At 53.0% G+C, this 26,347-nt stretch overlaps 4 protein-coding genes across 8 annotated transcripts; 3 read left to right on the forward strand and 1 right to left on the reverse strand.

Annotated features, from left to right (window-relative positions):
* Positions 1–17: 17 nt before the first annotated feature.
* Positions 18–3,637, forward strand: Maf1 (MAF1 homolog, negative regulator of RNA polymerase III). 4 transcript variants are annotated; one of them, XM_057791681.1, is made up of 9 exons: positions 18–876; positions 1,508–1,551; positions 1,686–1,817; positions 1,924–2,052; positions 2,124–2,289; positions 2,414–2,535; positions 2,617–2,736; positions 2,848–2,982; positions 3,117–3,637. In XM_057791681.1, exons 3-9 carry the CDS (start codon positions 1,735–1,737, stop codon positions 3,136–3,138), a joined length of 777 nt encoding a protein of 258 aa, XP_057647664.1. In that variant the 5' UTR covers positions 18–876; positions 1,508–1,551; positions 1,686–1,734; the 3' UTR covers positions 3,139–3,637. The 4 variants fall into 4 exon arrangements, with proteins under 4 accessions (XP_057647664.1, XP_057647662.1, XP_057647663.1 ...); XM_057791680.1 differs by lacking the exon at positions 1,508–1,551 and having other exon boundaries at positions 21–105; positions 206–876; XM_057791679.1 differs by lacking the exon at positions 1,508–1,551 and having other exon boundaries at positions 19–876.
* A 228-nt stretch (positions 3,638–3,865) lies between these two features.
* Positions 3,866–13,521, forward strand: Wdr97 (WD repeat domain 97). Its single transcript, XM_057792667.1, has 24 exons — positions 3,866–3,995; positions 4,193–4,329; positions 4,472–5,100; positions 5,207–5,328; positions 5,461–6,160; positions 6,254–6,396; positions 6,480–6,716; positions 6,791–6,881; positions 7,064–7,196; positions 7,274–7,395; positions 7,628–7,688; positions 8,072–8,221; positions 8,319–8,576; positions 8,663–8,785; positions 8,862–8,945; positions 10,316–10,448; positions 10,534–10,739; positions 10,816–11,001; positions 11,125–11,322; positions 11,408–11,529; positions 11,604–11,760; positions 12,536–13,083; positions 13,165–13,226; positions 13,322–13,521. Exons 1-24 carry the CDS (start codon positions 3,866–3,868, stop codon positions 13,519–13,521), a joined length of 4,932 nt encoding a protein of 1,643 aa, XP_057648650.1.
* Positions 13,522–15,636: 2,115 nt separating this feature from the next.
* Positions 15,637–18,465, forward strand: Hgh1 (HGH1 homolog). 2 transcript variants are annotated; one of them, XM_057792004.1, is made up of 6 exons: positions 15,637–16,284; positions 16,364–16,464; positions 16,566–16,664; positions 16,861–16,952; positions 17,031–17,153; positions 17,231–18,465. In XM_057792004.1, exons 1-6 carry the CDS (start codon positions 15,671–15,673, stop codon positions 17,381–17,383), a joined length of 1,182 nt encoding a protein of 393 aa, XP_057647987.1. In that variant the 5' UTR covers positions 15,637–15,670; the 3' UTR covers positions 17,384–18,465. The 2 variants fall into 2 exon arrangements, with proteins under 2 accessions (XP_057647987.1, XP_057647988.1); XM_057792005.1 differs by having other exon boundaries at positions 15,637–16,255; positions 16,364–16,412.
* A 229-nt stretch (positions 18,466–18,694) lies between these two features.
* On the reverse strand, positions 18,695–21,409 carry LOC130888864 (testis-specific serine/threonine-protein kinase 5-like). The gene is given in 9 exon segments (XM_057792229.1): positions 18,695–18,794; positions 18,796–18,859; positions 18,943–19,074; positions 19,443–19,558; positions 19,639–19,771; positions 20,006–20,061; positions 20,144–20,346; positions 20,545–20,652; positions 21,146–21,409. Coding segments are annotated over 9 exon segments (1,176 nt in total).
* Between the last annotated feature and the right edge of the window lie 4,938 nt (positions 21,410–26,347).

Consider the following 26,347-nt stretch of genomic DNA (forward strand, 5'->3'; position numbering starts at 1 on the left):
AGCTATGGGCCTAGGTTCCGGATGCGCCAAGAGTGGAGAACATGAAGGACCCAGGGTGGCGCACTACCTGAGCTCGACCGCCCGCTGTGCTCAGGGATAGAGAAGGTCCAATCTCCAGGCACGCTAGTCACGTTTGAGCTGGGCCTGGGGACAGTGTCAGAGACCAGACACCGGTCACAAAATGAAGGATGGACTTTTCTCAAAGGTTCGCACGGGCGATAGCCGCTGCCCGACGTAAGGCAACACCAGTACCCGGCAGGAGCAGGGCGCCAATCCACACAAACACACACCAGACGCTGGTGAGTCTGTTCCACCCTGGGAAAAGGGTTGGCCCCCCCGAGGGCGGGGCGGGGCTGCCCTAACCAATGAACACTAAGAGGGGAGGCGGGTTCGTAAGCGAGAGCGAGACAGACAAGCTACACAGCCAGTAGAAGGGGAAGATAAAGTTGAGTGGCGGAGAATTCCCCCAATGGCTTGTCGCGGTCTGGATCCTGAGGTCGGAGCGGACCATTCAGAGGAGTGGGGCCGGGCCTGTCGGCCGCTTGTTGTTGTCGGGCCGGGGGAGGCGGAGGTCGCTGTTTCGTTCGCTGTCTGGTGCGATCTGTGGCGGTCAGCGGCAGGTCAGTCGCAAAAGCGAGTGCTGCAGGGGGGCGAGGCTATGTCGCGGCTGCAGCCCGTATGGGCCGGCAGGGCCTGGAGTAACGGGACGTCGCCGCGAAGCTTCTTCCCCCGGATACAGTGCGGCCCGAGTGGAGGCCGCGGCGCCGCCCTCCAGTCCTGAGGAGCCCGCGCCGCGCGCAGCCCGTGCCGTCGTCATCTCAGCACCGACGCTAAGCAACCCGGCTAGCCTGGCTTGATCTAGCCAATTCCTGGCAGGTGGGTGTCCGCCTTGTGCTCCAAGCGGTCCCGGACTGCGGGAACCACAGTCCCCGGCAGGGCTCGCGCCTGTGCATTGCCTCATGGGACTTGTAGTTTTGCCGCTGCCTAGCCCGAGCGCCTCTCTTGGTGCACTGCCTCCTGGGGCTTGTAGTTTCCCTTTACGAATCGGCTGGTGCCTCTCTGCTCCCTGGGCGGCAATGCCAGGAGACTGCTGGCCTGAACCTGTGGAGGTTTGGCGTACAAAGAGAGAATTAGGCATAATTGGAAATGGAACTGAAGAACTAATGGGTTTCCTCTTCTCGCCTGGAAACATCGAAGCAACCCATAGAATCGGGGAAGAAAGCCCATACAGGTGACCCTCAGGGCTCAAGCCCCAGGTGCCCGGTTCTGAACCAAATTACAGGTTCTTAGCCTGATTGAGGCCCTTAGTACAGTCTGAGGGTGTCTGCAGAGTGCCGATTTGGGTAGGGAACGTCGAGAGAGGGACTTTCCAACACTTTGAGAGTGAGCAGAATACAGGGTGGCCCTCTCAAACACTCCCCACCTCCCACTCCCAGCCATCTCCAGGACTCTTGCAGCATGTAGGAGGAGTTGGAGTTGAGCTGAACCCTGGTCTTGCCATTCTCAGGTAACAGGATCCTTTCCCTGCCAGTGCTGAGCGCTCAAGGGCAGGTAAGGGGAAGGAGCGGAGCTGCCAGATGGACTCAGGCAGACCCAGCTGCAAACAGTGCTCTACTAGTGGGTGGGAAGGCTGCAGGCAGAACCTTTGGAGCTAGGCAGCCAAACCTGGCTTCCCGCATTCTCAGGTAGCACTGCACTAGTCCCTCTGGCACGAGAAGCCCCCGCCCAAAGGACATGAAGCTACTGGAGAACTCCAGCTTTGAGGCCATCAACTCGCAGTTGACAGTGGAGACTGGAGATGCCCATATTATTGGCAGGTGAGACTGGAGGCTCTTGGGATCACACTCTCGGAAGCCACCATCTTATCCCCTGAGTTAACTGCTTGGGGTCGGCGTGCTCCATGATCCTGCCTGCATTTCGTAGGATTGAAAGCTACTCGTGTAAGATGGCAGGAGATGATAAACACATGTTCAAGCAGTTCTGCCAGGAGGGCCAGCCGCATGTGTTGGAGGCACTGTCCCCACCCCAGACTTCAGGCCTCAGTCCCAGCAGGTAAGCTGAGTGGAGCCTACCTTTGGGGGTATGTGGAATGGTGGGCAAGTCTGACATTTATCTCTGTTCAGATTGAGCAAGAGCCAGGGTGGCGAGGATGAAAGCCCTCTGAGTGACAAGTGCAGTCGCAAGACCCTCTTCTATCTGATTGCCACACTCAATGAGTCCTTCAGGCCAGACTATGACTTCAGCACAGCCAGAAGCCATGAATTCAGCCGGGAGCCCAGCCTTAGCTGGGTAAGGATGGGAAGAGGGACCCAGAACCTTGTAGTCATGACCATCGCCCTCCCCACTTTGAGTAGGTTCTTGGGTTCCACCTGCCATCCTGGCCCCTTGTCATCCCTGTTGTAACCCGCCGTAGGTGGTAAATGCCGTCAACTGCAGCCTGTTCTCAGCGGTTCGGGAAGACTTCAAGGCCCTGAAGCCGCAGCTGTGGAATGCGGTGGATGAGGAAATCTGCTTAGCCGAATGTGACATCTACAGGTGGGCTCACATCTTGCAGGTAGACGTGGCAGGGCTGTGTGGCAGTGGGAGCCTCACACCTCTGCTTTCCTCCCTCTTCAGCTATAACCCAGATCTGGACTCAGACCCCTTTGGGGAAGACGGAAGCCTCTGGTCATTCAATTATTTCTTTTACAACAAGCGTCTTAAACGAATTGTCTTCTTTAGCTGCCGCTCCATCAGGTTGGTACCATTGCCACCTCCCTTTCTCCAGCCCCCTGTTCCTTAACTGGGTCTGTTCTCCCTGAGAAGGCCTGGGTAGCTGGTCCAAAGACTGGCATCTCTCCCACCCAGTGGCTCCACCTACACGCCCTCAGAGGCAGGCAACGCGCTGGACTTGGAACTGGGAGCAGAGGAGGTTGATGAAGAGAGTGGACGTGGAGGCAGTGAAGGCAGGGCGGAGGAGACCAGCACCATGGAGGAAGACAGGTGTGGTGGTGGTGGTGGAGGCTACAGCCATGGCTCCGAACTCTAGAGCCCGGAGTGGGTGGGAAAAATCAGGGTTCTTGGCCTGGTCTGGGTGGTACCTCCTGAAGTCCTACTCTGTGCCAACTTCTGCCTAGGGTTCCAGTGATCTGTATGTGATGCGGAAAAGCAGAGGTCTCAGCTTCATCCAGCTTCGACCAATGCCTGAACTTGTCTACCTACGGAGTTCCAGAGCCTCCCCAGATGCTGGCTACACCCTGGCACTGCCGCCATCCTGGCTCTGCCCAAGGCTATACCTGCCTAGCCCTTTGGTTTCAGCCTGTGGACGTCCACTCACCCCTGCAGGCTCTTACTGCCCATGCTGTGGCTGGATTAGACAGCACAGGGCCGGCTAGAAAGTGACTGCTCTGCACCGCCAGCCTGCCACAGACAGGACAGCTGTATCACAGAGTTTATTTTTGTATTTCTTATTGGGCCTGTACACTCCAGCTCTAAGGGCCAGAGACTTGAGGCCCTGTAAGCGGTGCCCAGTGTTTTATAGGGTCTGGTCTTGGACCCTGGTGCCCACTTTTGCCCCCCACCTTACCAGGTGGGCCACATGCACTGAGTGTCACTTTGCTGCAGCTCTTTCATTTCCAATAAAAGTTTCTGTGACTCAGAGAAACCCTGTCTCGAAAATTTAAAAAAAAAAAAAAGAAAGAAAAAAAAGAAAAAAAAAGTTTCTGTGACTTCAAAGGAACATGGGAGTGTGGGGGCGGGGCCTGCGTCGGGGGCGGGGCCTGCGTCAGGGTGGGGGGCAGGCCGGGAGCGTCTGGTATCTTAGCAACAGCTACTGCCTTTCCGTTAGTCTCAAGAGCTTCTACACCTCGTACCTCTGGGATTGTCCATGGAGGACATGATGTTAGACGCAAGCAACCTCTTTGCATCAGAGGGTGACAGTGCAGTTCTGGACACAGACGTGTATGATCAGGAAGGCTATGATGTCCCAGATCCTGGGGTGCTCTCAGAAAGGCATGGTGAGGGCACCTACCATTGTCCAGACACCCCACTCAGAGGCAGATATTTCTCAGACTTTTGTTCAGTCGCAGAAGTGGAACTTCCCTGGACACTCCCTGACCCATCATGTCCCTCAGAGGAGGGCTCAGTGTTGCTTCCCACCTCCAGGGGTAGGACACAAGGCTATAGTGACACCACACCCTCCACTGACTTACAGAATCGGGTCTGGACGAGGCACCACAGGACCTGCAGCTCTTTACAAATAGCCAGAAGTGGCGGAAAATGACACTGCGTTCCCGAGCCCGCCTGCTGTGGCTGCATCTACGCACATACCTCCATGACATTGTAGAAAAGGTGTGGCTCTTTACGAGGTTTCTAGCTGGGCTCTTCCCTAAAGACACTGGGCACCAACTCCACTGGTCCTTCTGAGTCTCCACAGGCAGAGGAGCTCAGGCCTCCACTATTCACATGCACGTCTGTGTACTCTGGCCTGCAGGAGAAAAGAGCAGAGCTGCGAGTCACTCGGATGACACACGGGCTGGAGCCACTGCGTCGTCTGAAGGTGGCAGCTGGCCTGCGCTCAGTAGCACAGGACCCAGTGGGTGGACGCTTCATGGTACTAGACGGTGAAGGTTACCTACATCAGCATACCAAGGATGGCTGGGTGCAGGCAAAGCTGCAGGCGCCTGTAGTGCTGAACGGGCTGGTGACTATGCCTGGCCCTTTGGGAGAAGTGGGCCGCTTTGTAGGCTGGGGCCCAGCTGGACTGTCCATATTAGGGCCAGACTTCCACCTGCTCTGGCTGAGCCCGCCACGGGAGAACAAGACGCTGGGCCAGGAGCCTCTGTGTTGCTTACCAGTGCCCAGCCTGGGACTGTTGCTTGTGGCCCAGGTGGGAGGCAGCCTGGAACTCTGGAAATTCCGTTCAGGGGGTCGCCGCCTGGTGTCCTGTGGCTCACCTTTGCAACCACCGCCAGGCTTGTCTGGCTCTCTCAAGAGGCTGGCGCTAGGGCCGGAAACTGATCACGGCACCCAGCATTGCTTTGCTGCCTATGGCTCGGCAGTGCTCACTTTTGATCTGGACGCCTGGTCGCTAGTAAATGTGTGCCAGGATCTGCATAAAACGTGAGGGGAGTCCAGGGATGGGGGATGGGAGGCAGATCCCTTAAGGAGAGCCAATCACTTCAGGGCTGTGCTGAGTCCTCTGGGATTCCCATTCTCCCCCGTCTAGAATCATCTCAGACCTGGAATACTGTGAGGAGGTAGAAGCCATGGTGACAGCTTCCCGGGACAGTACCGTGAAGGTGTGGGAGGCTGACTGGCAGATCCGGATGGTGTTCGTGGGCCACACAGGTGTGCCACAGCCTGGCAACTCTTGCAGCCCTTCTCTCTCATCCTGAGCTTGCCCTTCTACAGGGTTGACTGAATCCCAGGAATGCCTCCTTAAGCTATGATGTGCCAAAATGACCAACACCTCTCCTGCAGGCCCAGTGACAGCTATGACAGTGCTCCAGAACACCTCACTGGTAGTGTCCGCCTCACAGGATGGAACGCTTCGCACATGGGACCTGAGGGCCGCAACTCAGGTGGGAGAGGTAACACTGGGTTGCTGGAACCAAGACATATTATCCGAGAGAGTGAGCCGTTTGCTGGCTCCTGCAGCTCCTGGCTGGTCGGTGCTCTCTCTGTGCTCAAAAAGTGTGGAGCTGTGGCGTGTGTGTGACCTCTATTCACCCTTAGCACAGCTATCTGCTCCAGTGCTTCACATACAGGTGGCGCCAGTGCTGCCTGCACCAGCTGAGCCGCCTCTGCCCTCTCGCCTTGTATGCGCTTGTGCAGATGGGTCGGTCTACCTGGTGTCAGCTGCTACGGGACGAACTGTGAGTTCATTGCTGCTGGAACCGGAGGACTGTGCTGCTGGGGTGGTTTATTGTTTGTCTCGAGAAGCTCTGTGGGTGTTGACACGCTCAGGGCACCTACTGCGCGCCAATGCAGCACGCTGCCCCATGGTCGTACTGCACCGCCTGCGTCCGTCTCCACCCCCAGCGCCTCAGCCCTGCTGTCTGCACCTCTACAGCCATCTCACAGACCCTCGTAGTGCATTCAGTTGCTGGGAGATTGTGCGCCATAATCAGGGCGACACGCTCCGCAGTGCCATTGCCTGGAGCTGGAAAAATAAGAACAGGTGGGCACTGCAGCTGTCTGAGGCTGGGTTAAGGCAAAATGTGGCTGACTTGGTGACAGAGCCTTGACCAACAACCTCCTTCACTTCTCACAGATTCTTACCAATGATAGGGCACTCAGACGGCACACTGTCTGTACTGGATTGGCGCACATCAGTGACAGTCTTTCTTACAGAAGCACACAGTCCAGAACCAGTGACTGCTATTGGGTCCACCTGGAACAGCATTGTTACTTCAGGTCAGTACCTTCTCTCCCTCAAAGACAGCCTGGGAGCCCCTGCACCTGCCCGAAGTCCCAACCTTGGCTCTTGCTACCCAAAGGTGGCGATCTGACAGTAAAGATGTGGCGTGTGTTCCCATATGCCGAGGAGAGCCTGAGCCTGTTACGCACCTTTTCCTGTTGCCACCCGGCGGTAATGCTCTGTGCTCTGGGCAAGCGCATCACTGTAGGCTTTGAGGATCCAGAGAGCGCCACCTATGGCCTGGTGCAGTATGGCCTGGGTGACAAAATGCGCAGTGACCACCGGCCACAGGATGACCCTACAGACCACATCACTGGTGAGGACAGTGAAGCAAAGGTGAAGCCTGTGTCCTTATTCTCAACTGTTTCCTAACCTTAGTTCTGCCCCTAGGCCTATGCTGCTGCCCTACCCTCAAGATATATGCATGCTCCAGCCTGGACTGTACCATCCGAATCTGGACCTGGGAGAACCGGCTGCTGCGGTGTGCTGGGGCTCTTTAGTGTGGGGGCAACTAGTGGCTAAAGGATAGCCATCGGGGGTTTTCTAACCTCTGTTTTCCATTAAAGCTCAGGGACTGGACTGAAAGGGACAGGGTCTTGCCCCTGTCACTGCCTCAGGTTCCCCCTCCGTGAAACAGGTCCTAGACTCTCGGCACTCTTGCAGGCTCCTTCAGTTGGATGGTCCCCCTCAGGCTCTGGCCTTCTCCAACAACAGTGGAGACCTGGTATTCGCTCTAGGTTCCCGCCTCTGCCTGGTGTCCCACAAACTCTACCTACCTACATCCTATCTAGTTGAGGTATACAAAGTGGTCAAGGTGGGACTGGCAGCTGCGCACACATGGTACTGGGAACAAAGCTCTTCCTGCTTCTTCAGAAATTGTGTCAGAAGTCCCCTGATGTGGTGAATGACCCTCCGCTGCCGCTGAACAGCCAGAAGCCACTGACATCCACCCAGCTGCAGAGGCTTGCCAGCCTTCATGGAGCAGCCAGCCTCAGGTCTGCCGGCGGGGCTACTCAGCTACTGTGGAGGGTTCTACCCAGTCCCTGCGGGGGGCAGGGTTTGCAGAGCTGTGTGTCCCCCAGTGTGAGTTCTCCACATTCCTAAGTCCCTCTGTTATTGCTACATCTCAACCCAAGAACCTTTTCTCCTGGCTGGTCCTTACTCCAACTTTTAACCCATTCCACCAGTAATACCCAGAGTCTCACCTATGCCTGCTTCTATCTACAGTGTGACCTTGCCCTTCACCTATCACCAGACAGAAACAATTCAGCAGCCAGTGTTGAAGGAGGTAGTGTTGAACCTGACTCTTTGCCTGCCCAGTGCCCATCCATGCTCCATATCCATTCTCAATCCACAACCTCTCAGCCTCTGGCCTGAACTCTCATGGTTGCTTTGGGCAGTGCATGGCAAGTCTTCAAAGAAGCAGGGGCTGGGCTGGAGAGATGGCTCAGAGGTTAAAAGCATTGGCTGTTCTTCTAGAGGTTATGAGTTCAATTCCCAGCAACCACATGGTGGTTGACAACCATCTGTAATGAGATCTGGTGCCCTCTTCTGGTGTGCAGGCAAACATGCAGACAGAACACTGTATACATAATAAATAAAATAAATCTTTAAAACAACAACAACAACAACAACAAAGAAGCAGGGGCTGACCACTGATCTCCACTTCAGGACTTGAAGGATCTCATAGCCCGGGATCAAGACCTTCAAGAACTGAGGCAAGGACTGGTGGTCCCGGCCCCCCGGCCCCAACTCTCCTGGAAGATGCGCCAGGAAGCCTTTGACAGTTACTTACATCTGATCTACGGTTCTGACCTGCTGGTAGGTATGGGATCAATCCCAGGCCCTGGCATAACCTTCACCCTATTTGACAAAGACTTTGTGTTTGTTTGTTTGTTTGTTTGTTTTCCTGTCCCAGGACATAAAATCTGGAAGGGAGTCCCTGCAGTGGGGCACTGCTGGCCCCGTCACAGAGAAAGGGACTCAGGACACGGGGACCCAGCCAGGAGCTGCCACCAGCGGCGGGCAGGCTGCGTCAAGCACTGACGTTCAGCCAGTGTCCCCGCCTTCAGCCCTCCACACCCCAGGAGCCCCAGGCAGGCGCTTTGCCCGCCCTCCCCGTGTCTCCTTGCCCATTCCACCCACTCACCGGACAGTGCATAGCCAGGCATCCCAGGTGAGGCTTTCTTCCCTTCCCATAGCCACCCATATATGACACTGTGGTCCCTGTCCCAGCCCCTTGTACTTCCTTGTGTACCCTAGCTTCTAGCACGTTCCTCGCTGAGCTGTGAGCTGGGCCTCAGTTTGGGTCTGCAGCTGCGGTGGGATTCATTTGGAGAAAAGATCATGGACCTGAACACATCACCTGATTACCTGAAGAATAGGGTGAGGGCCCCTATTCAAGGGTGGTTTCGGGGGCTTGGGTGGCTGTGCTCTGTTCTTACTCCCTGTCCTTCCCCAGGTTCCACTGTTGCTGCACAGAAGGCCCCGAGATCCTCTCTCAAAACTAGGGGGCTTCTTTCCTGCCACCATACAGCCCCACAGGGTGAGACCCCCACCCCTCCTTTCTCCCAGAGGTAGCCTCTTCTAGGGGTCACTCTTTGTATATCCTATCTCCCTTGGCTGTAAATCATTGTACCCCAGTCTGACTTAAGGGCCATGCCTACCTGGAGCCTATAGGGTCAAGACTTAAGAACCCTGTACCTCTGCCGGGCGGTGGTGGTGCACACCTTTAATCCCAGCACTTGGAAGGCAGAGGCAGGCAGATCTCTGTGAGTTCAAGACCAGCCTGTCCTACAAGAGCTAATTCCAGGACAGGCTCTGAAACTACAGAGAAACTTTGTCTCAAAAACAACAACAACAGGGCCGGAGAGATGGCTCAGAGGTTAAGAGCATTGTCTGCTCTTCCAAAGGTCCTGAGTTCAATTCCCAGCAAACACATGGTGGCTCACAACCATCTGTAATGGGGTCTGGTGCCCTCTTCTGGCCTGCAGGCATACACACAGACAGAATATTGTATACATAATAAATAAATTAAAAACAACAACAACAACAACAAAAAGAACCCTGTACCTCTCCATTCTGGCCAGTTCTGGTGTGGTCCACTCCTTGCTGCTTTCTAGGACTAGGCCCAAATCAAGGGCCCACCACCAGTGGTTGTTTCTGCATACACTGTCCCCTCTGGGAGCGCTACATTCCCTGTAGACTTTTTCTGGAAGACCAGAGATCTTGTACTTCAGGGGAGCAAAATCCAGTGGGGTCGGTCCCTCCAGATCCACTGTCTTGCCATACTTGGTCACACTGGGCACCCAGGCAGGCCCTAGCCCCTTGCTTAGCACATACCAGGCTCCTGTTCAGGTGTATCATTAACCCTTCCAGCTTGGGGAGGCCTATTCACTCAATTTATGAACCTCTCTCCAGGTTCCTTTCTTCCTTCCCTGCCCCCTCTACCATGGTGTTTTTTTTTTTTTGTTTTGTTTTGTTTTTTCAAGACAGGGTTTCTCTGTGGGTTTGGAGCCTGTCCTGGAACTAGCTCTTGTAGACCAGGCTGGTCTCGAACTCACAGAGATCCGCCTGCCTCTGCCTCCCGAGTGCTGGGATTAAAGGCGTGCGCCACCACCGCCCGGTTCTACCATGGTTTTTATAGACACCCCTGTTTTAGGTTAAGTTCCACAGAGAACATGTGTGTGGTTAGCGCTCACCAGGGACCAACCACCTCTACGTTCCTCCTTCCATTTACAGTTCATATCCCCCAGATTACCTTGTATTGGGTTTCCAAGCTAAACTGTCATTTGTGTGTTGAGAACGCAAGCAAGCTACCAGTCTAGTCTAGCTTGTGGTGGCCCGTGATTATGAGGGTGTCCCCTGGTTGTGTCCTAGTGATTCTCAGCCCAATCTGTTGCCCTCCACATCTAGAAACGCACTCGGCCCATCAGCTTTCCTGGCTGCGTGCCCAACTCTGTGATAGTGCGGCAAATGTGGTTGCAGGCAGAGGTCAGCTGCCTCAGCTCCCTAGAAGAACTCACCCAGGACAAATTCAAGGCAAGAAGTGGAGCTTGGGGTTAGCAGGGTGGGCCCTGCTATCTCCACAGCCTGCCACATCTTCTCTCTTGTCCCTCTACAGTCAGTTGGAGGCAAGAATGACGAGTGGCTGAAGCGCCGAAAGCATTCTACTGGCAGGTGGCGAAAGAAACTGAAACTGCTCTATTGGCTTCAGAGTGGACGTAAGAGAGGGGAAGGAGAGGACAACCAAGAGGAGGACGAAGAGTTGGAGATGGAGTGGCTCTCCCCTTCTCCAACTACTGAAGAGCATCTAGAACTCTGGGAAGCAGACACTCATGTAGGTACTCTAGGATCTCATGAAGGGAAAGATTGGTGCTCAGAGATATGTTTGAAGCTTCTTTCATTTTCCTTAGAGTTCCATGGACTTGACCACAAAACCTCAACCTGCAGTCGCCCAGCCCAAGACCCAAGTGGCTCCCCACCAACACCAGCCTGGGCGCTCACTCTTGGAAGAGCGCTATGGGCATTTGCCCAAGTTCCTGCATCAGTTTGTTGTTCAGAACTGGTTCAAAAAGCTGTTCCCTATCTTTACCCTGGAGGTTAGGAGAGTCTGAGAAGCTGGGAAGCCCAGGCTGGGGGTAGGGGAAGGAGTGAAGGTAGGGGCTACTCCACATGCAGAGTGGAGTTAGGGATGGGCAGGGCTTCAGCAAATCTTCCCACAGGCCTATCCAGAGATGGGCACCATAGACGGCTTGGCTTCGGTGTTTGTGGACTTTCTGCAACAGACTACCTGGGCAGAAAGAGTACATATTCTAAATGCCCTGCTGAGGCTGTTTCCTGAGATGAGCAGTGAGCTCCACAGCCGGCTGCAGGCCAAACTCTTGTACTTGCTCAACCAAGACCAGCCCCCTAGCCTCCAGGTGAATCCCTCCACAGTGCCCCGTATCCTCACCTACTTCCAGAATCAACCACGGTTCCCTAGTGCCAGCCTACTCTTGAGCCTAGGACAAGATTCAGAAGCAGTTTGTGATGCTGGCGCTGCAGCTGCTCCTGGCCTGCACCCTGGAGGTCCTTGATGTGGTTTTGGAAATCCTGACCTACTACCTCTACTCGCCAGCCAGTTATCAGTGAGTTGAGCTCCTGCTGGGTTTGCCCTACCAGCTTGGGAAGACTTGGGTTAAGCCTCATCCACCTGTTCCAGCCAAGAACTCATGAATCTGCTGGTTGTGCTGGGCCTCAAGGACCCACAGGGCTTCCTGTTCAAGGAGTTGGCAACCTGGGCTGAGAACTTCAACCTTGACTCCAAGGCCAATATACGCACACAATGTCAACAGAAGCTGGAGGAGATGAGTCTTCAGGTCTGGTGGGCCAAGGACTGGGTGACTCATCTACCTGTTGCCTTCTTCCAATGTCTCCCAGAAGATCATGGGTGCCCATAAGAATGCCCCTGGGTTTTCCCCAACCAGAATATTTCTTTTCTTTTCTTTTTTTTTTTTTTAGTTTTTCGAGACAGGGTTTCTCTGTGGTTTTGGAGCCTGTCCTGGAACTAGCTCTTGTAGACCAGGCTGGTCTCGAACAGAATATTTCTTTCTTTTTTTTTTTTTTTTTTATATTTATTTATTATGTATCTGTGTGTATGTCTGCAGGCCAGAAGAGGGCACCAGACCTCATTACAGATGGTTGTGAGCCACCATGTGGTTGCTGGGAATTGAACTCAGGACCTTTGGAAGAGCAGGCAATGCTCTTAACCACTGAGCCATCTCTCCAGCCCCCAGAATATTTCTTGAAAGCTCTCTATACAACGGATGGCTCTACAGGGATGGAGGGGGAGGAGGGGCTGGATGAGGCACCCTCTCCCAGGGGCTAGTACTCTAGCTGAAGGAAAATTCAGAGATACAGGGGCTGGAGAGATGGCTCAGTGGTTAAGAGCACTGACTACTCTTCCAGAGGACCCAGGTTCAATTACCAGCACCCACATGACAGCTCACAACTGTCTGAAGATCCAGTTGCAGAGGATCTGACACCTTCACACCAATGCACATAAAATAAAGTTAAATAAACCATAAAAATATTAATAAAAAATTCAGAGATACAGATGCAAGGGTCATTACTCCATGGGCTACTCTCCTGCAGATGACTAACTTGGAGCAGTCTGCAGCCAGTGCTTTTATGGAACCTCCCAGGGAGGTCTCCTCGAGAGCCTCCCTTGCCTCTGGGGCACTCCTGCCTGCCTTGAGCACCTCTTGGCTACCCTCCGGGGCATCGGAAGTCTCCTTGCATATTCAAGAGCTGATGGTGTCACCTGTGCCTTCAGTTTTGGAGCCCGTGTTATCATCCATGCTAGATCTCCATGCTGCAAGCATTAAGGCACATTCTCGCATGCGGTCAACCAAAAGAGTCTTCGCTGATACACTGCAGGCCTTCTGTTCTGTGATCCAGGACAACTTGCGTGTTCCAGTGTCCCCTGCAGTAAAAAAAGGGCCACCGCCACTGGAGGAGACAGAATGGTCACACTCTCAGATACTGGACCTTTTTTATATTGATGTGCTTAATTTCTTCTGTGAGAAGCACCGGACACGGCAGCAGAGCTTGCTGGAGGAGGAGGAAGAGGAACACTTACATGTCTCCCGCTTAAGCCAGCTAAGGCCCAACATTGTGGTGCGGCCGCCCCGGACTCGCTGGTGCGCATTACTGTGGGCCTGTCGGGTTGACCCTGCATGGGCTGCAGAGGAAGGTCTGATTGAATCCTCTTCCTTCTTCAGGCTCTATCCCATTTTTCGGCTGCAGGAGACCAGGCAACCAAGCTTTGGGATGTTTCTTAGGGGTGAGTGGACACAGGGGTAAGAATTGAACCCTAATGCCCTCTGCCCCAACTCAACCTCAACCTACAGCTTCACTCTCTTGGCTCCCTGCATCCAGGTCACAGGCTGCACCACCAGGGCCCAGCTCGTGGTGATGGCTCTCTTCGGGTGCTGAAGCTGCCACTGCCACGAGTGGAGTTGCAGCCTTTTCCCCCAGGTTGGCCTGCACCCCCACGGGCGCTGCCCCCACTGCTCCTCCAACCTACACTGCAACGCTACTTTCTGCCCCAAGACACAAACCCTAACATCTACAGTTGACCTGGGGGACAGATAGCCATGGTTCCATGGTCAAGGCCCAGTCCTACCACCTTGGCAAATCACACTACCATGTTTGGTCTGAATTAAAATATATATACATATATATATATATATATTTACTTATTGTGTGTATATACATGTTCACTTGTGTTCAAATGCACATATGTGTGCATGCCTTTGGAGACCAAAAGTTGATATCAAGTTTCATTGTTCTACATCCTATTTATTTATTTATTATTTATTTAGTTAGTTAGTTATGGTTTTTTTTTTTTTTTTTTTTTTTTGGTTTTTCGAGACAGGGTTTCTCTGTGGTTTTGGAGCCTGTCCTGGAACTAGCTCTTGTAGACCAGGCTGGTCTCGAACTCACAGAGATCCGCCTGCCTCTGCCTCCCAAGTGCTGGGATTAAAGGCGTGCGCCACCACCGCCCGGCTAGTTATGGTTTTTTGAAACAGGGTTTCTCTGTGTAACAATCCTGGCTGTTCTGGAACTCACTTTTGTAGACCATGCTGGCATCAAACTCACAGAGCTCCGCCTGCCTCTGCCTCCTGAATACTGAGACTCAAGTCATGCCAGGCAGTGGTGGCGCACGCCTTTAATCCCAGCACTTGGGAGGCAGAGGCAGGCGGATCTCTGTGAGTTCGAGACCAGCCTACAAGAGCTAGTTCCAGGACAGGCTCCAAAACCACAGAGAAACCCTGTCTCGAAAAACCAAAAAAAAAAAAAAAAAAAAAAAAAAAAAAAAAAAAAAAAAAAAAAAAAAAAGAAGAAAGAAAAAGAAAAAAAAAGTATGGTTTTAGCTTAGGCTTGTTCCCAACTAGCTCTTAAATTTTAAATTAGCCTGTTTATATTAATCTATGTTCCTCCACGTAGCTCGTAACCTCTCCTTGGTACAGTATGTCCAACCTCCTCCGTATCTAGCTGGCAAATCTCCCACCTCAGATTCTTTTCCACGGTTCCTATCTCTGCCTGCAAATCCAGCCTATCCTCTCCTGCTTAACTATTGGTCATTCAGCTCTTCATTAAACCAGTCAGAAGGTGCCTTAGCCAGGTGATGTAAAACAGAGACACATCTTTACACAGTGCACAAAGATATCATCCCAACAAGCAGTGTGGCAGCAGTAGAAACAGTGGAAGCAGGGCTTTAAGAGGCAAGGGTCTTAGCCTCTTCTCGGAACATATCACTAGCCACTGTCAAAGGCTGGGAAATCTGGACACTTAGACCCACGCGAGAGCTAAAAACACTATAGTCACTGTAGCGCTAAGGGTCCCAGTCGGTATTTAAGGCTGCATAGAATCTGTAACTATTGCAGCTCCTTTGCTGTCAGAAGTTGAGGGTTAGGAAAGCTGTTAAGGACCAGCCCTGGAAAAACTCCTGTCTCGGGAGAGCAAGGACCCCAGGCAACAAATTGGTAGTTGAGGCACAAGAAGCACCGAATGGAATACTTTCCTGGAAAAGACCCCAGTGCGGAAAGAAACTATCTTCTGCCAGGATTATGTAGCTGCGAAGGCCAGTTTTCTCTCACTGTGTGGAAGGTAAAGATAATATGGAGTCTCAGAGAAGCAGAGAGGTGAGGAAGGGAGAAACCAAACAGGGTCCTATAGAGCTGTGTGCAGTGTCTGTCGCCAGACTCCCCCAAACCCGCAACACTAACTAGTCCCCTTTTGTCCAAGCCTGTTTGACCCAGGCTTCTATCACTGAAGTAGTCCTGACAAATGCCCCAAAGTTAGGCTCTCTGTAAAGTCAGAGGCTGCCTTCTCACCGCGGAGTCCTGCGCCATCGGGTTCTGAACCCGGGGCTAAGTGGTAGCAGGCAACAGTCCGGACACCAAGGGCCCGGGCTTCCGAACTTCCAACTCTGCGTGCTGGCCGCGTGGCTCTGATACCACTGGAGGCAGAGCAGCGGCTGTGAATCGGCTGTGAGTCGCCGCAAGCACTTAGATTTTTTTGGGAGGTGGGAAGGAACCTTCCCCACCTACGTGTGCCCCAACACCTAGGCGAAATCCCAACACCGTGGTCCACAATGCCTCGCGCCCAGGCCGGTCCCACCCACTTCAGCTGGGTCCTCAGCTTCGGATTGGTCGCAACGACTTCCGCTTTCCAAGGGTCGTGGCCCTGGTAGAGGGAACGGAGACTGAAACCGCTGGCGGCATGCGGGGCCCGGGAGTGGGTTCGGGGCTCTCGGACGAGCGAGGGTTGTTAGAGCAGGAGGCCGGCGCGGACACGGAGGCGGCGAATCTCCTGCCATTCTTAGAGCCCGGCGTGCGGGCAGAGCTGCAGGCGGTCGCGGCGCAGCACGTGTTGGCGCTCACTGGTTCCGACTCGGGCCGCGCGCTGTTGGCAGGACAGGCATCGCTGCTGCGGGCTCTTGCCGAGCTTGCGGTGGCTCCGGCCCCAGCTCCTTCACGCGACGCTTCCCGCGCGCTCGTGAACTTGGCTGCTGACCCCGGCCTGCACCGGCAGCTGCTAGCGGCGGACCCGGAGCTGCCTCCCCGCCTGCTGAGCTGCGCGTTGGACCCTCAATGGCCCTGGGCTGAAGAGGCGGCAGCGGTACTGGCTAATCTGAGCCGCGAGCTGGTGCCGTGTGCTGCGTTGATGGAGAAACTGATGGTTGCTGAGACGGAGCGCCTGGGTCTGGAGCGGCTGGTTAACGCGCTGTGCACGCCCAGCTACAATGCGGCCGCACCCCTGCATTACCTTGGTCCGCTGCTCTCCAACCTTAGCCAGCAGGCGGAGGTGCGTGCTTTTCTGCTGGACCAGGACAGGTGAAGCCCAGATGCCTACGCGGGCGGGGAGGGGGAGTGGAAGTGGACAAGGACAGCAGTGAGTGTGGCCTTCCAACAGGTGCGTGGTCCAGCGGCTGCTGCCTCTTACCCAGTACCCAGACTCCTCGGTGCGGAGGGGAGGAGTGGTGGGAACACTTCGGAATTGCTGCTTCGAGCATGGTGAGTGACAAGGAGGGGATTGGGCCATTGCTGAGTGGAGACAGGTCCCTCGGGATCCAACGGACCAATTTCTTGATTCCTTTCCTTGTTTCCACCTCCAGGACACCACAAATGGTTGCTCGGGCCCCAAGTTGACATTCTCCCTTTCTTGCTATTGCCCTTGGCTGGGCCTGAGGAGTTCTCCGAGGAAGAAATGGACAGTGAGTGGCTTAGGTGGTTGTCTCAGGGTTGTCTAGGCTCGAGGGAAGGACGCAAGCAAGGGGAAAGGGAGAAATGTATGGGTCTGGAGTCCTTTCAGAAGCCTTTGTGTGTAGGGGGTTGTTTTACACACACACACAGACACACACACGAGTGAGGCTCACCCAGGCAGAACACGGCTCCCACGCTCACTCCTAGGGCTGCCTGTTGACCTGCAGTACTTGCCACCAGACAAACAGCGAGAGCCAGATGCTGACATCCGGAAGATGCTCATTGAAGCCATCATGCTGGTGAGCAGGGGTCTGTGATGTTAATGCTCCCTACAAAACATATTAGTATCCGAGGAGTAACCCTTTCCATCTCCCTAGCTGACAGCCACTGCGCCTGGTCGGCAGCAGATACGGGACCAGGGTGCTTACTTGATCCTTCGAGAGCTACACAACTGGGAGCCAGAGCCCGATGTGCGAATAGCTTGTGAGAAGCTTATCCAGGTGAGCGCAGGGTCAGAAAGGCTAGGGACGCTGTGCCCATAGCTAACGAGCTGCTCACCTGCCTCCTCTGCTTGCAGGTGCTTATTGGTGATGAGCCAGAGGTTGGCATGGACAACCTGCTGGAGGTGCAGGTGCCTGAAGATGTGGAGCGACAGCTGCAACAGCTAGACCGGCAAGAACAACTAGAGCTTTCTCAAGAGCTAAGAGACAAGGGTGCCCCACGGACTTGAAGCTCCTTTGGCCAAAGTGCCAGCTCCATATCTACTTTTGCCAGGGTTCTTTCAGGGTTCTAGGGTAAACACCCAGTAAATGTTGAGAAGCTCAAGGACACTGCCCATTCCTGTGCCCTACTGCACCCGGCAAGAATGCAGGCTGTTCAGTGCTGCACTATTGAGCTGGAGGTGGCCAGGTCCTGTGCCGTAGCTGCTTATATATGAGGCAGGTAGCTGATGGCCACTGGAGCTGTGAGGAGCCTTTTCCCGGATTGTGGTAGGGCTGGACCAAAAACATTGCAAGCCCCAGGAAGCCAACTAGAGCTTTTCACTCCTGAAGACACTGAAGGATCTGGACATGGGTTGGCTTAGTGGTGCCAACCATGCTATGAGCCCCAACCTTTGGAGTCCTTTTGCTTTCCTTGCCTAAGACCCCCTTGAAAGACAAAGCACACTTAAATCCTAGGATTTTCATAGGGTGCTCTGCCCTTCTAGGCCTGTCTTTGGATCACTCCTGGGTACTGTTTCTCATTTGCTATCTCTCTTTCTCTGCACCACCCGTGATACCGGCCCCTGCCTTTAGTCTTTGGTTAGCCTCCTTAGTCCCAGGTTGAATTAGACTTAGCCATTTAGATAGAATATGCTCCTCAGTTAGCTTCCTTGAGCAACAGTTGCCTTTCAAGACCCTCCTACTGGTCACGCCTTGCCTACCTCTGTGGAGATTCTCTTGGGTGTTCCTGAAGCATTTATTCTTATACACACTCCTACCCCCAATTTATGGAGCCTACCCCCTCTATACAGCCCTTCTTCCTCATTCTGTAGATAACCATGGCAAATCTTGCCCCACTGTGTCCCCCTTTTTGAGGCACAGATCTTGATCCACCTATATGAAGCTTTTGTATGCTGTTCCCTCTCAGCAGTGGGTCCTCCCAGGTCCCAGGGGCCCATAGTTTCATGGGAATTTGCAGTGTTCCACTCCATATCTCTGAAGCTGGAAAAATGCTTTATGTGTTGTTATGCTGTGGCTAGGTGTTTCATTCATACCATGAGCCTTCCTCCCTACCGTGATGCCCTCCAGCCCTCTGTTAAAGCTTTGATACTCTAGGTACATGTGCTCTGTAAACTGGTGTTTTCCCCCTGACCCAGAGGCCACCAGCCCTCCCTGTGTAGATAGCTACATCCTCGGCTCCACAGAAAAACATTTTTATCTGCCCATACCCACCTATCCTCAATTGACCAGATAGTGCCCAGGCATGTTCCTGTTGGGGAATGTGGGGCATAGAGCGCAGCCACCTGCCATGGTGTGCCATAACCCAAGGCTGGTAAAACCTATTCCTCTGGTACAGGTTTCCAGATGCTGCACAGGTGGGCCAGAGACACTCTCCTTAGAGATGACCTGCCTCTGGAGGTGCTGCAGCTTTTGCTTCTGGTACACCATATCTCCGCGAGGCTCTGTGTTACCAGGGCCTGTTGCCGACTGGGAATGCTCCTGTTCTGCAATGGACCAAAGCAGAGGGTCATGTAGAGTGTTAGAGGCACTCCCTGCAGCCCAACAATCTCCGGGAGCCATGCCCCACCTGGGGTAGCACCAAGCATAGAGGACAGTATGTGTTCTGCAGGTAGCATCCAGCAGTGAGCAGCCACCTGCTGTAGGCCCAGGCGTGCACATGGATCCAGCTGAAGCAGCCCTCTGATCAGGTCCCGGCACTCTACAGGGGAGGGCTCGCCGCTGGTGCCTGCCAGTAACCCTGACCCACACCCACAACTAACAGAAATGGTGGCAGCTTGAGAAAGAATCTTACCAATCTGGCAAAGATTCAGGAGCTTCTGCCCACCATCAGAGGGGGACTGAGGCACAGAGAAGGGGTGGGGTATTCTGGACTAGTGCCATATTCTTCAGTAGGATTGTTATCCTTCAGTCCTACCCTCAGCTTCCCAGCATGCATTGTGTGGTATGGTACTTTTCCAGCCGATGGGGTGGGGTGATACCATTATTCTCTTTGCTGTTGTCCTGGTCTCTGGTTACTCACCAGGCCTGAGCTGGGGCTTGGAAGGAGCATGGAATGGTGTTGCTCACCTGGGGACAGCCCTGGTCTGAAGATGGGACCACGGCGAATCAGTTGCAGCATGCGAGGGGGTTGCTGTTCCTTGAAGGGCAGCTTCCCAGACACCATGGCATGGAGGATGATCCCTCTGGGGACGCAGCTTCCTCAGGGTGCTGGCCCTCCTAAGCCCACCCCTGGGTCCTGCGTGGGGTACCTTGGGGTACTTACAGGCTCCACAGATCAGCCTGCTCACCGTTGTACTTCTTGCTCATGAGGATCTCTGGGGCCGTATAGGCCACAGAGCCACAGAAGGTGCTCAGCAGTGAGTTCTTGAGCCCCATGCAGTTGGCAAAGCCAAAATCTGCAGGCAGGGCAAGGCAACACAGGTGATGGACAGGACGGGAGAGTGGGTTCAAGAGGGTATCTGTCAGGATGGTGGGGTCTGGGAGGGAGCTCTGAAAGTATGTTACAGAATGAGAGTGAGGGAGAGACCAGGTGGGGCCCCTTGTGGGTGTGGGTCAGTGGGTGTGGGCTGTAGGTAGGAGCTGGCGGTTGGGGCTAGGTCAGAGTTGAGGAGGGAGCCGTGTGGGCTCACCTGTCAGCTTTAGGAAGCCCTGGTCATCCAACAGGATGTTTTCACATTTTAAATCCCTGTGGAGAAGGGAATGTGGGGCTGGGCTCAAGTAGGTCAGCAGTTACCCAGGCAGACAGGCAGGCCAGATGGCGCCCTCACCGGTGCACAATGCCGGCATTGTGGCAGTGGGCCACAGCGCTGACCAGTTGCCAGAACAACCTTCGGGCCTCTTCTTCCTCTAGCCCTGGGCAGCATCGGAGGTCTGACATGGCATTGATATGCTCCAACAGGTCACCTCGGGCTGCCAACTCCAGTACCAGGTAGGAGCGCTGGCTATTCTGGTAGGTCTCGTACAACTGCACCTACCAAACACTCCCATCCCTCACATACACCATCTTCCTGAGGAAGGCCTGGGTCAAGAGTGTTGGGACTGTTAGGTGTACTCGATCCCAAGTATGGGTGAGAATGGGCTCTGTACACAAGGGCAAAAAGGAGGATTTCCAAGTAGGGAAGGGGAGCCAAGCATGGGTAGAAAGCAGGCGTGGCAAGGACTGTCTTACTATGTTCAGGTGCTTGTAGGTGGCATTGAGTGATAAAATCTCACGGGGCAGGAACTTTCTGGAGTACTCCACTGGGGCTTCAGCCGTGGACACAATCTTAATAGCTACCTGAGAAAGGTGGAGAGCAGTCAGCTGTGTAGAAGCTCCTCAGAATAGGTCCACTGTTCTTTTTTTTTAGATTTTTTTTTTTAGATTTAGATTTATGTATACAACCTTCTGCCTCCATGTATACCCTCACGCCAGAGGAGGGCGCCAGATCTCATTACAGATGGTTTGGAGCCACCATGTGGTTGCTGGGAATTGAACTCAGGACCTCTGGAAGAACAGCCAGTTCTCTTACCCTCTGAGCCATCTCTCCAGCCCAGGCCCACTGTTCTTTACACACATTGTTGAACCTCTCCCAGTGGCTGGGTGAACAATATTCTCTAAAGGTGGTGCTAGCCCCACTTTCCTTCTGTCCTGGGCACACGCATGTTTGAGAGATTGGGGAGCAGAACATGGGGAAGCTGAGAAGAAACAGGACCTAGGAGGGAGGTCCTATAGAGGAAGCCAGGGTGGGGTACCTAAGGAGCCCACAGAGAAGGTGGCAGGCCTCCCTCACCATAGTGTGGTGCTTGCCCCGCAAGTCAGAGAATAGCTTCGGGTTGTGCTTCATGCGCTCACGTGTTGCATAGGCCAGGTAGACCTTGGAGAAAGCACCAGAGCCAATCTTCTTGGAGGAGAGCAGGTAGCCGTTGTCCATGCATTCTCGAACCTGCTCTGTGAAGACCCTCTGATGCAGCTCGCGACGACTGTTGCTTCTCAGAGAGGGCAGGGTGCCACAGAAGGGGACTTGGTGGGCCAGTTTAGCTGAGGGTAGGGACATCTCCAAGGGCCAACTTGTTTCAGAGGGCGGGGACTGGGGAAGCAGGAGGCCAGGTGGGACCCACAGCCCCTTGGAGAAAAGTTTTCTGAAGGCTTATTGAGTTTTAAAGTGAAGAGTGTAGGTTGAGAGGCTCGGGAGAGACAAACACAGCTCTGGACTGATTAGAGAGTGAAGACTCCAAGGAACTGGGTATAGGTTCTAAAATAGAAGGTTCTAGAGATGCATCTGCATTGTGCCCTCAAAGTTACTGAGACCTGACATGTCCAAGGCTATCTTACTGGATTGGCCCTATTTAATGCTGTACTCCCCTTCTGTGGGGTGAGAACTCACATGAAGGGTTAGCACAAGGATGAGGCTTTTGTGGGCCACTCTACATGTAATTGAATATAAAAGACCTTTAAGGATTTATTTTCATTTATCTATTTTACACACCAACCAGTTTCCCATCCCTTCACTCCTTCTATTCCCTCCACCACCTCCCTTTTCAACCCCCACCCCCAGTCCACTCCCCCATCTTCATTCAGAAAGGGTAAGGCCTTCCATGGGAGTCAACAAAACATGGCATAACAAGTTGAGGCTGGACCAAGCTCCTATCCCTTGAGTCAAGGCTGGGCGAGGCATCCCACTATAGGAAATATGTTCCAAAGAGCCAACTTATCCATCAAGGGACAGGCAATGGCCCCACTGCTAAGGGCCCCACAAACAGACCAAGCTACACAACTGTCACCCAGATGCAGAGGGCCTGGGTCAGTCCGATGCCAGCTCCCACAAGCTCAGATCAGCTGTCTCTGTGGGTTTCCCAGTCATGATCTTGACCCCCCCACCCTTGCTCATATAATCCCTCCTCCCTCTCTTCATCTGGACTCCCAGAGCTCAGTCCAGTATTGACTGTAGATCTCTGCATCTGCTTCCATCAGTTACTGGATGAAGGCGCTCTGATGACAATTAGGGTAGTCACCAATCTGATTACAGGGGAAGGTCAGTTCAGGCACCTTCTCCATTATTGCTAGGAGTCAACAGGGGTCATCCTTGTGGGTTACTGGGAGTTTCCCTGGCACCAAGTTTCTCCCTTACCCCATAATGGCCCCCTCTATCAAGATACCGTTTTCATTACTCTTCCCCTCCATCCTGCCCTCAACTAGACCATCCTGATCCCTCATGTTCCCATTCCCTTATCCCCTTCCCTCTATTCCCCCTGCCTCCAGTTTACCCAAGAGATCTCATCTATATCCTTTTCCCAGGGAGATCCATGTGTCCTTATTAGGGTCCTCCTTGTTACCTATATTTTTACTATTTTTGAGTGTGTGTGTGTGAGTGTGTGTGTGTGTGTGACAGAGAGAGACCCCCACAGAAGTTTTGTATCTCCTGGAGCTGGAGTTTTAGGTGGTTGTTTTTCTTTGGGCCACCTGATAACGGGTGCTAGAAACCAAACTTGGGTCCCCTGCAAAAGCAGTATGTGTTCTTAATTGCTGAGCCATTTCCCCAGCCACAATACATCCTTTATTAAAGAAATCGGGAGGGAGTTGGGTGGTGGTAGCACTCTATCAAGCAATTCAATTGAGCACTCTATCAAGGCAGAGGCAGGTGGATCTCTAATTTGAGGCCAGCTTGGTCTGCAGAGCAAGTTCCAGGACAGGTAGAGAAACCCTGTCTCGAGAAAACAAGCTTTGGAAGGGTTAAGTCTTCTAAGGATATAAAGAGGTCAAAAGAAACCAACCACTGTTTCATTCTTTGAGGGGGTGTCAAGGTCACGGAGTCAGAAGTGATGAGAGAGTCCAGACCATCCTCTATCCTGGTCTTCCTCTACTGGATTTTGATTTTTGCCCCAGGCCAGACCTGCTGCAGGAGGCCTATCTCCTAGATCTCTCTTCAGACTTGAATACATCTTCAGGGCAAGCACAGCCACCACCTCAGACCAGTCCCTCAGAGCACGGCATCTACCATCACTTCTCTTTTGTTCTGACGTCCGGAGTCACAGCTGACTTTACTTAGCATGCGCCATGTGCCAGTTGCTATTCTAAGTCATCATTTTAGTTGCATCTCTCTGATCATGTCTGATTCCCTGAACACACTTCTGTGTGTAATCTTTTTCTTTCGGCCGCCAGTTCACACAAATAATGAAATTATCAATTAATTATGAAAGCTCAGCCTTAGCGTAGGTTTGTTCTGCTAGTTCGTATTTTTTTGAGACAGAGTTTCCCTGTAGCTTTGGAACCTGTCCTGGAACTAGCTCTTGTGGACCAGGTTGGCCTCGAACTCAGAGAACCGCCTGCCTCTGCCTCCCAGTGCTGGGATTAAAGGTGTGTGCCACCACCGCCTGTCTTCCACTGACTCTTATAACAAATTAACCTGCTTTTATTAATCTATATTTTACCATGTAGCTTTTTACCTTTTTTCATTCTGTCTGTCTGACTCCATGTCTCATTGGTGTCTCCTCTGGGCCTCAATTGTGTCTCCTTCTCTTCCTTTATCTCCCTGGAAATCCTGCCTTTACCTCCTCCCTACCTATTGGCTGTTCAGCTTTTTTATTACACCAATCACAGCAAATACATTTTCACACATTGAACAAATGTCTCAGCTGTGAGCTGGAGGGACCAGCATATTGTCCTGAGAGTATTCATCAAGGCCTGGAATATGGTAGAAGTCTAACGAGCCCTGGAGACTGGTGTCTTCCTGCTCTGAAACCTGTAGCCAGATGTGCAGGCCTTGATTCTAAGGCTTTGGAATAGCCAGGCCTGAACTGTCAGATTTATTTTTTCATTCTTGTTATCCTGTGAATTTTTTGAATGAATGGTTCATAGCTTCCATCCTTGTCTTGCAAAGAAAAGCAATATAGAAAATATGCACACAGTAACTGTCCTCTGGTTAATCTGGAGTTTAGGTAAAAGGAGATTGTTTCTGGGTTTTACTACAGGTTAGCATTCCAGGAGTTGGGAAGGCTGTGGGTATATGCGCCATTGGGTGAGGATGGCTGTAGGCGGGTGGCATTACATCTAGAGAACAAAAGGAAAACACGACAACTCTGTCGAGGCCACCAGTGCCATTGAGCTGCTGCTGTCTACTCAGAGCTCCTCCCCTTCCTGGCTCTCACCTAGGCCAGAACCCAAATGGAAGCTAGCAACTATCTGTCTGTCTTTTTTCCCCTTTGGTTTTTCGAGACAGGGTTCTCTGTGTAGCCCTGGCTGTCCTGGAACTTTCTCTGTAGACCAGGCTGGCCTCAAACTCACAGAGATGCACCTGCCTCTGCCTCCCGAGTGCTGGGATTAAAGGCGTGCACCACCACCACCACCTGGCAAGATTTTATTCTTAATTGTACGTGTGTGTGTGGGGGTGGGGGGGTGGGGGTATGTGCACTTTAGTGTGCATGCCCGTGGAGCTTAGAAGCTTTGATTTCTCCTGGAGCTGGAAGTTACAGCTGGTTGTGAGCTGCCCAATGTGGGAGAGAGGAGAATGTGCTCTTCACTGCTGAGCCACCTCTCCAGTCCCTTTGTCTTTGTCCTCTTCTCTATCTGCACTCTTAGTAGCCCATCAACTCCACTGAGTTACTCAGTACCACATGCACTGGGCCTTATGCTGAATGATAACAGTAAAAATTAAGTTGTGATCCATGCTGGGCAGTTTGTGTGGTTGGGGAGGGAAAAGTGACCGCTGTGGCTGTGGAGGGGCATGTTGGGCTGTTGCCATGGCAATGCCAATGCAAGGCTTTTCAGACTGGAGAGTGAGTTGTCCAGGTGTGAGCTTGGAGAAGACCTCCTTCCTTGGCAGTTACCCTAGTTAGTCCCTTCTATTTTCTGGCATCTTCCTAGACCATGACCCCATCCGCAGAATGCTCTCCTCTCGTGCCCATATATATCCTGTCGTTCTTTCTTGGGCTCCATCCTCACAACAGAAATAGATTCAAGTCCCTCCCACCATGGAAAAAGACTATCAGGTCTCAGTGTTTGCCTCAGAGGACCCTGTCCAACCACAGCCTGATTTCCACATCTCACATATGCTGTCGGGCCTGGGTAATGTAATCGCTAACTGCTTCCTTTTTCTCAACGAGCTGTTTTGGTTCTTTTGCTTTCAGAACACTGCTCACGACTTTCTTTTGTTTACACACATCTGTGTGATTTCAACCTCTGGTTTTTTGCAGGTACTTCAGTCTTCCTGGAATATTCCTCCCCCAACTCTCCCAGAAGAAGCCCTTGCCACCTTTGCTTTCTTGGCACCAAGACCAAACCCCTTCACAGTAGTTCCTATATCCTGTAGTGTGTCTTACTATTCATTTCCTTGCTTATCCACCGCTCCTCTTTCCAGGCTTAGAGGCTTTGGTTTCACCTGGAGCTGGACATTACAGCTAGTTGTGAGCTGCCCAGGGGCTGAGATATGATCATTTTAATTCCCAAGGTCCTGTTGATATGTTGGATACGTACCTCTGATAGGCACGGGCATATGTACCTATTTGTTTGTCTGTGAATTAGGGGTTTTAGGTATTTTTTAGGTGTTTCGAATATGACAATACGTGGTGTGTGCCTCTCTCTCTTTTTCTCTCGTTTTTTTTTTTTTTTTTTTTTCCCGGGGGTGGGTGGGAAGGGTTTCACTTTCCCGCCATGACTGTCCTGGAACTGGATTCGCCTGCCTCTGCCTCCCAAAGACGTGCACTACCACTCCCGGCCGCTGGGGCTTTATACGTAACAAGCCGAGCCTGACTTGTGTCGGGAACAGCGCTTGCGCAGACGGCTCCTGGAGCACAGCACCCCTCGAGCGGGTCTTGTGAGGTGGTCACCCGACCGTCGGAGGACTCCGCGGAGCTTAAGGAGGAGTCAGTGTGCCTAGGCTCTCTAGGGCGTGGAAAATGGGGGCGGGGCTATCGTGAAGGACGGAACTCCGACCAGTGAGCGTGGAGATCGCATGGAGGCGGGGCCAGATTGCCGCGCGCCAGGCCGCAGTTGGCCA

The sequence above is a fragment of the Chionomys nivalis genome, chromosome 17, assembly GCF_950005125.1.
Source record: "Chionomys nivalis chromosome 17, mChiNiv1.1, whole genome shotgun sequence".
In the NCBI taxonomy this organism is placed as follows: Eukaryota; Metazoa; Chordata; class Mammalia; order Rodentia; family Cricetidae; genus Chionomys; species Chionomys nivalis.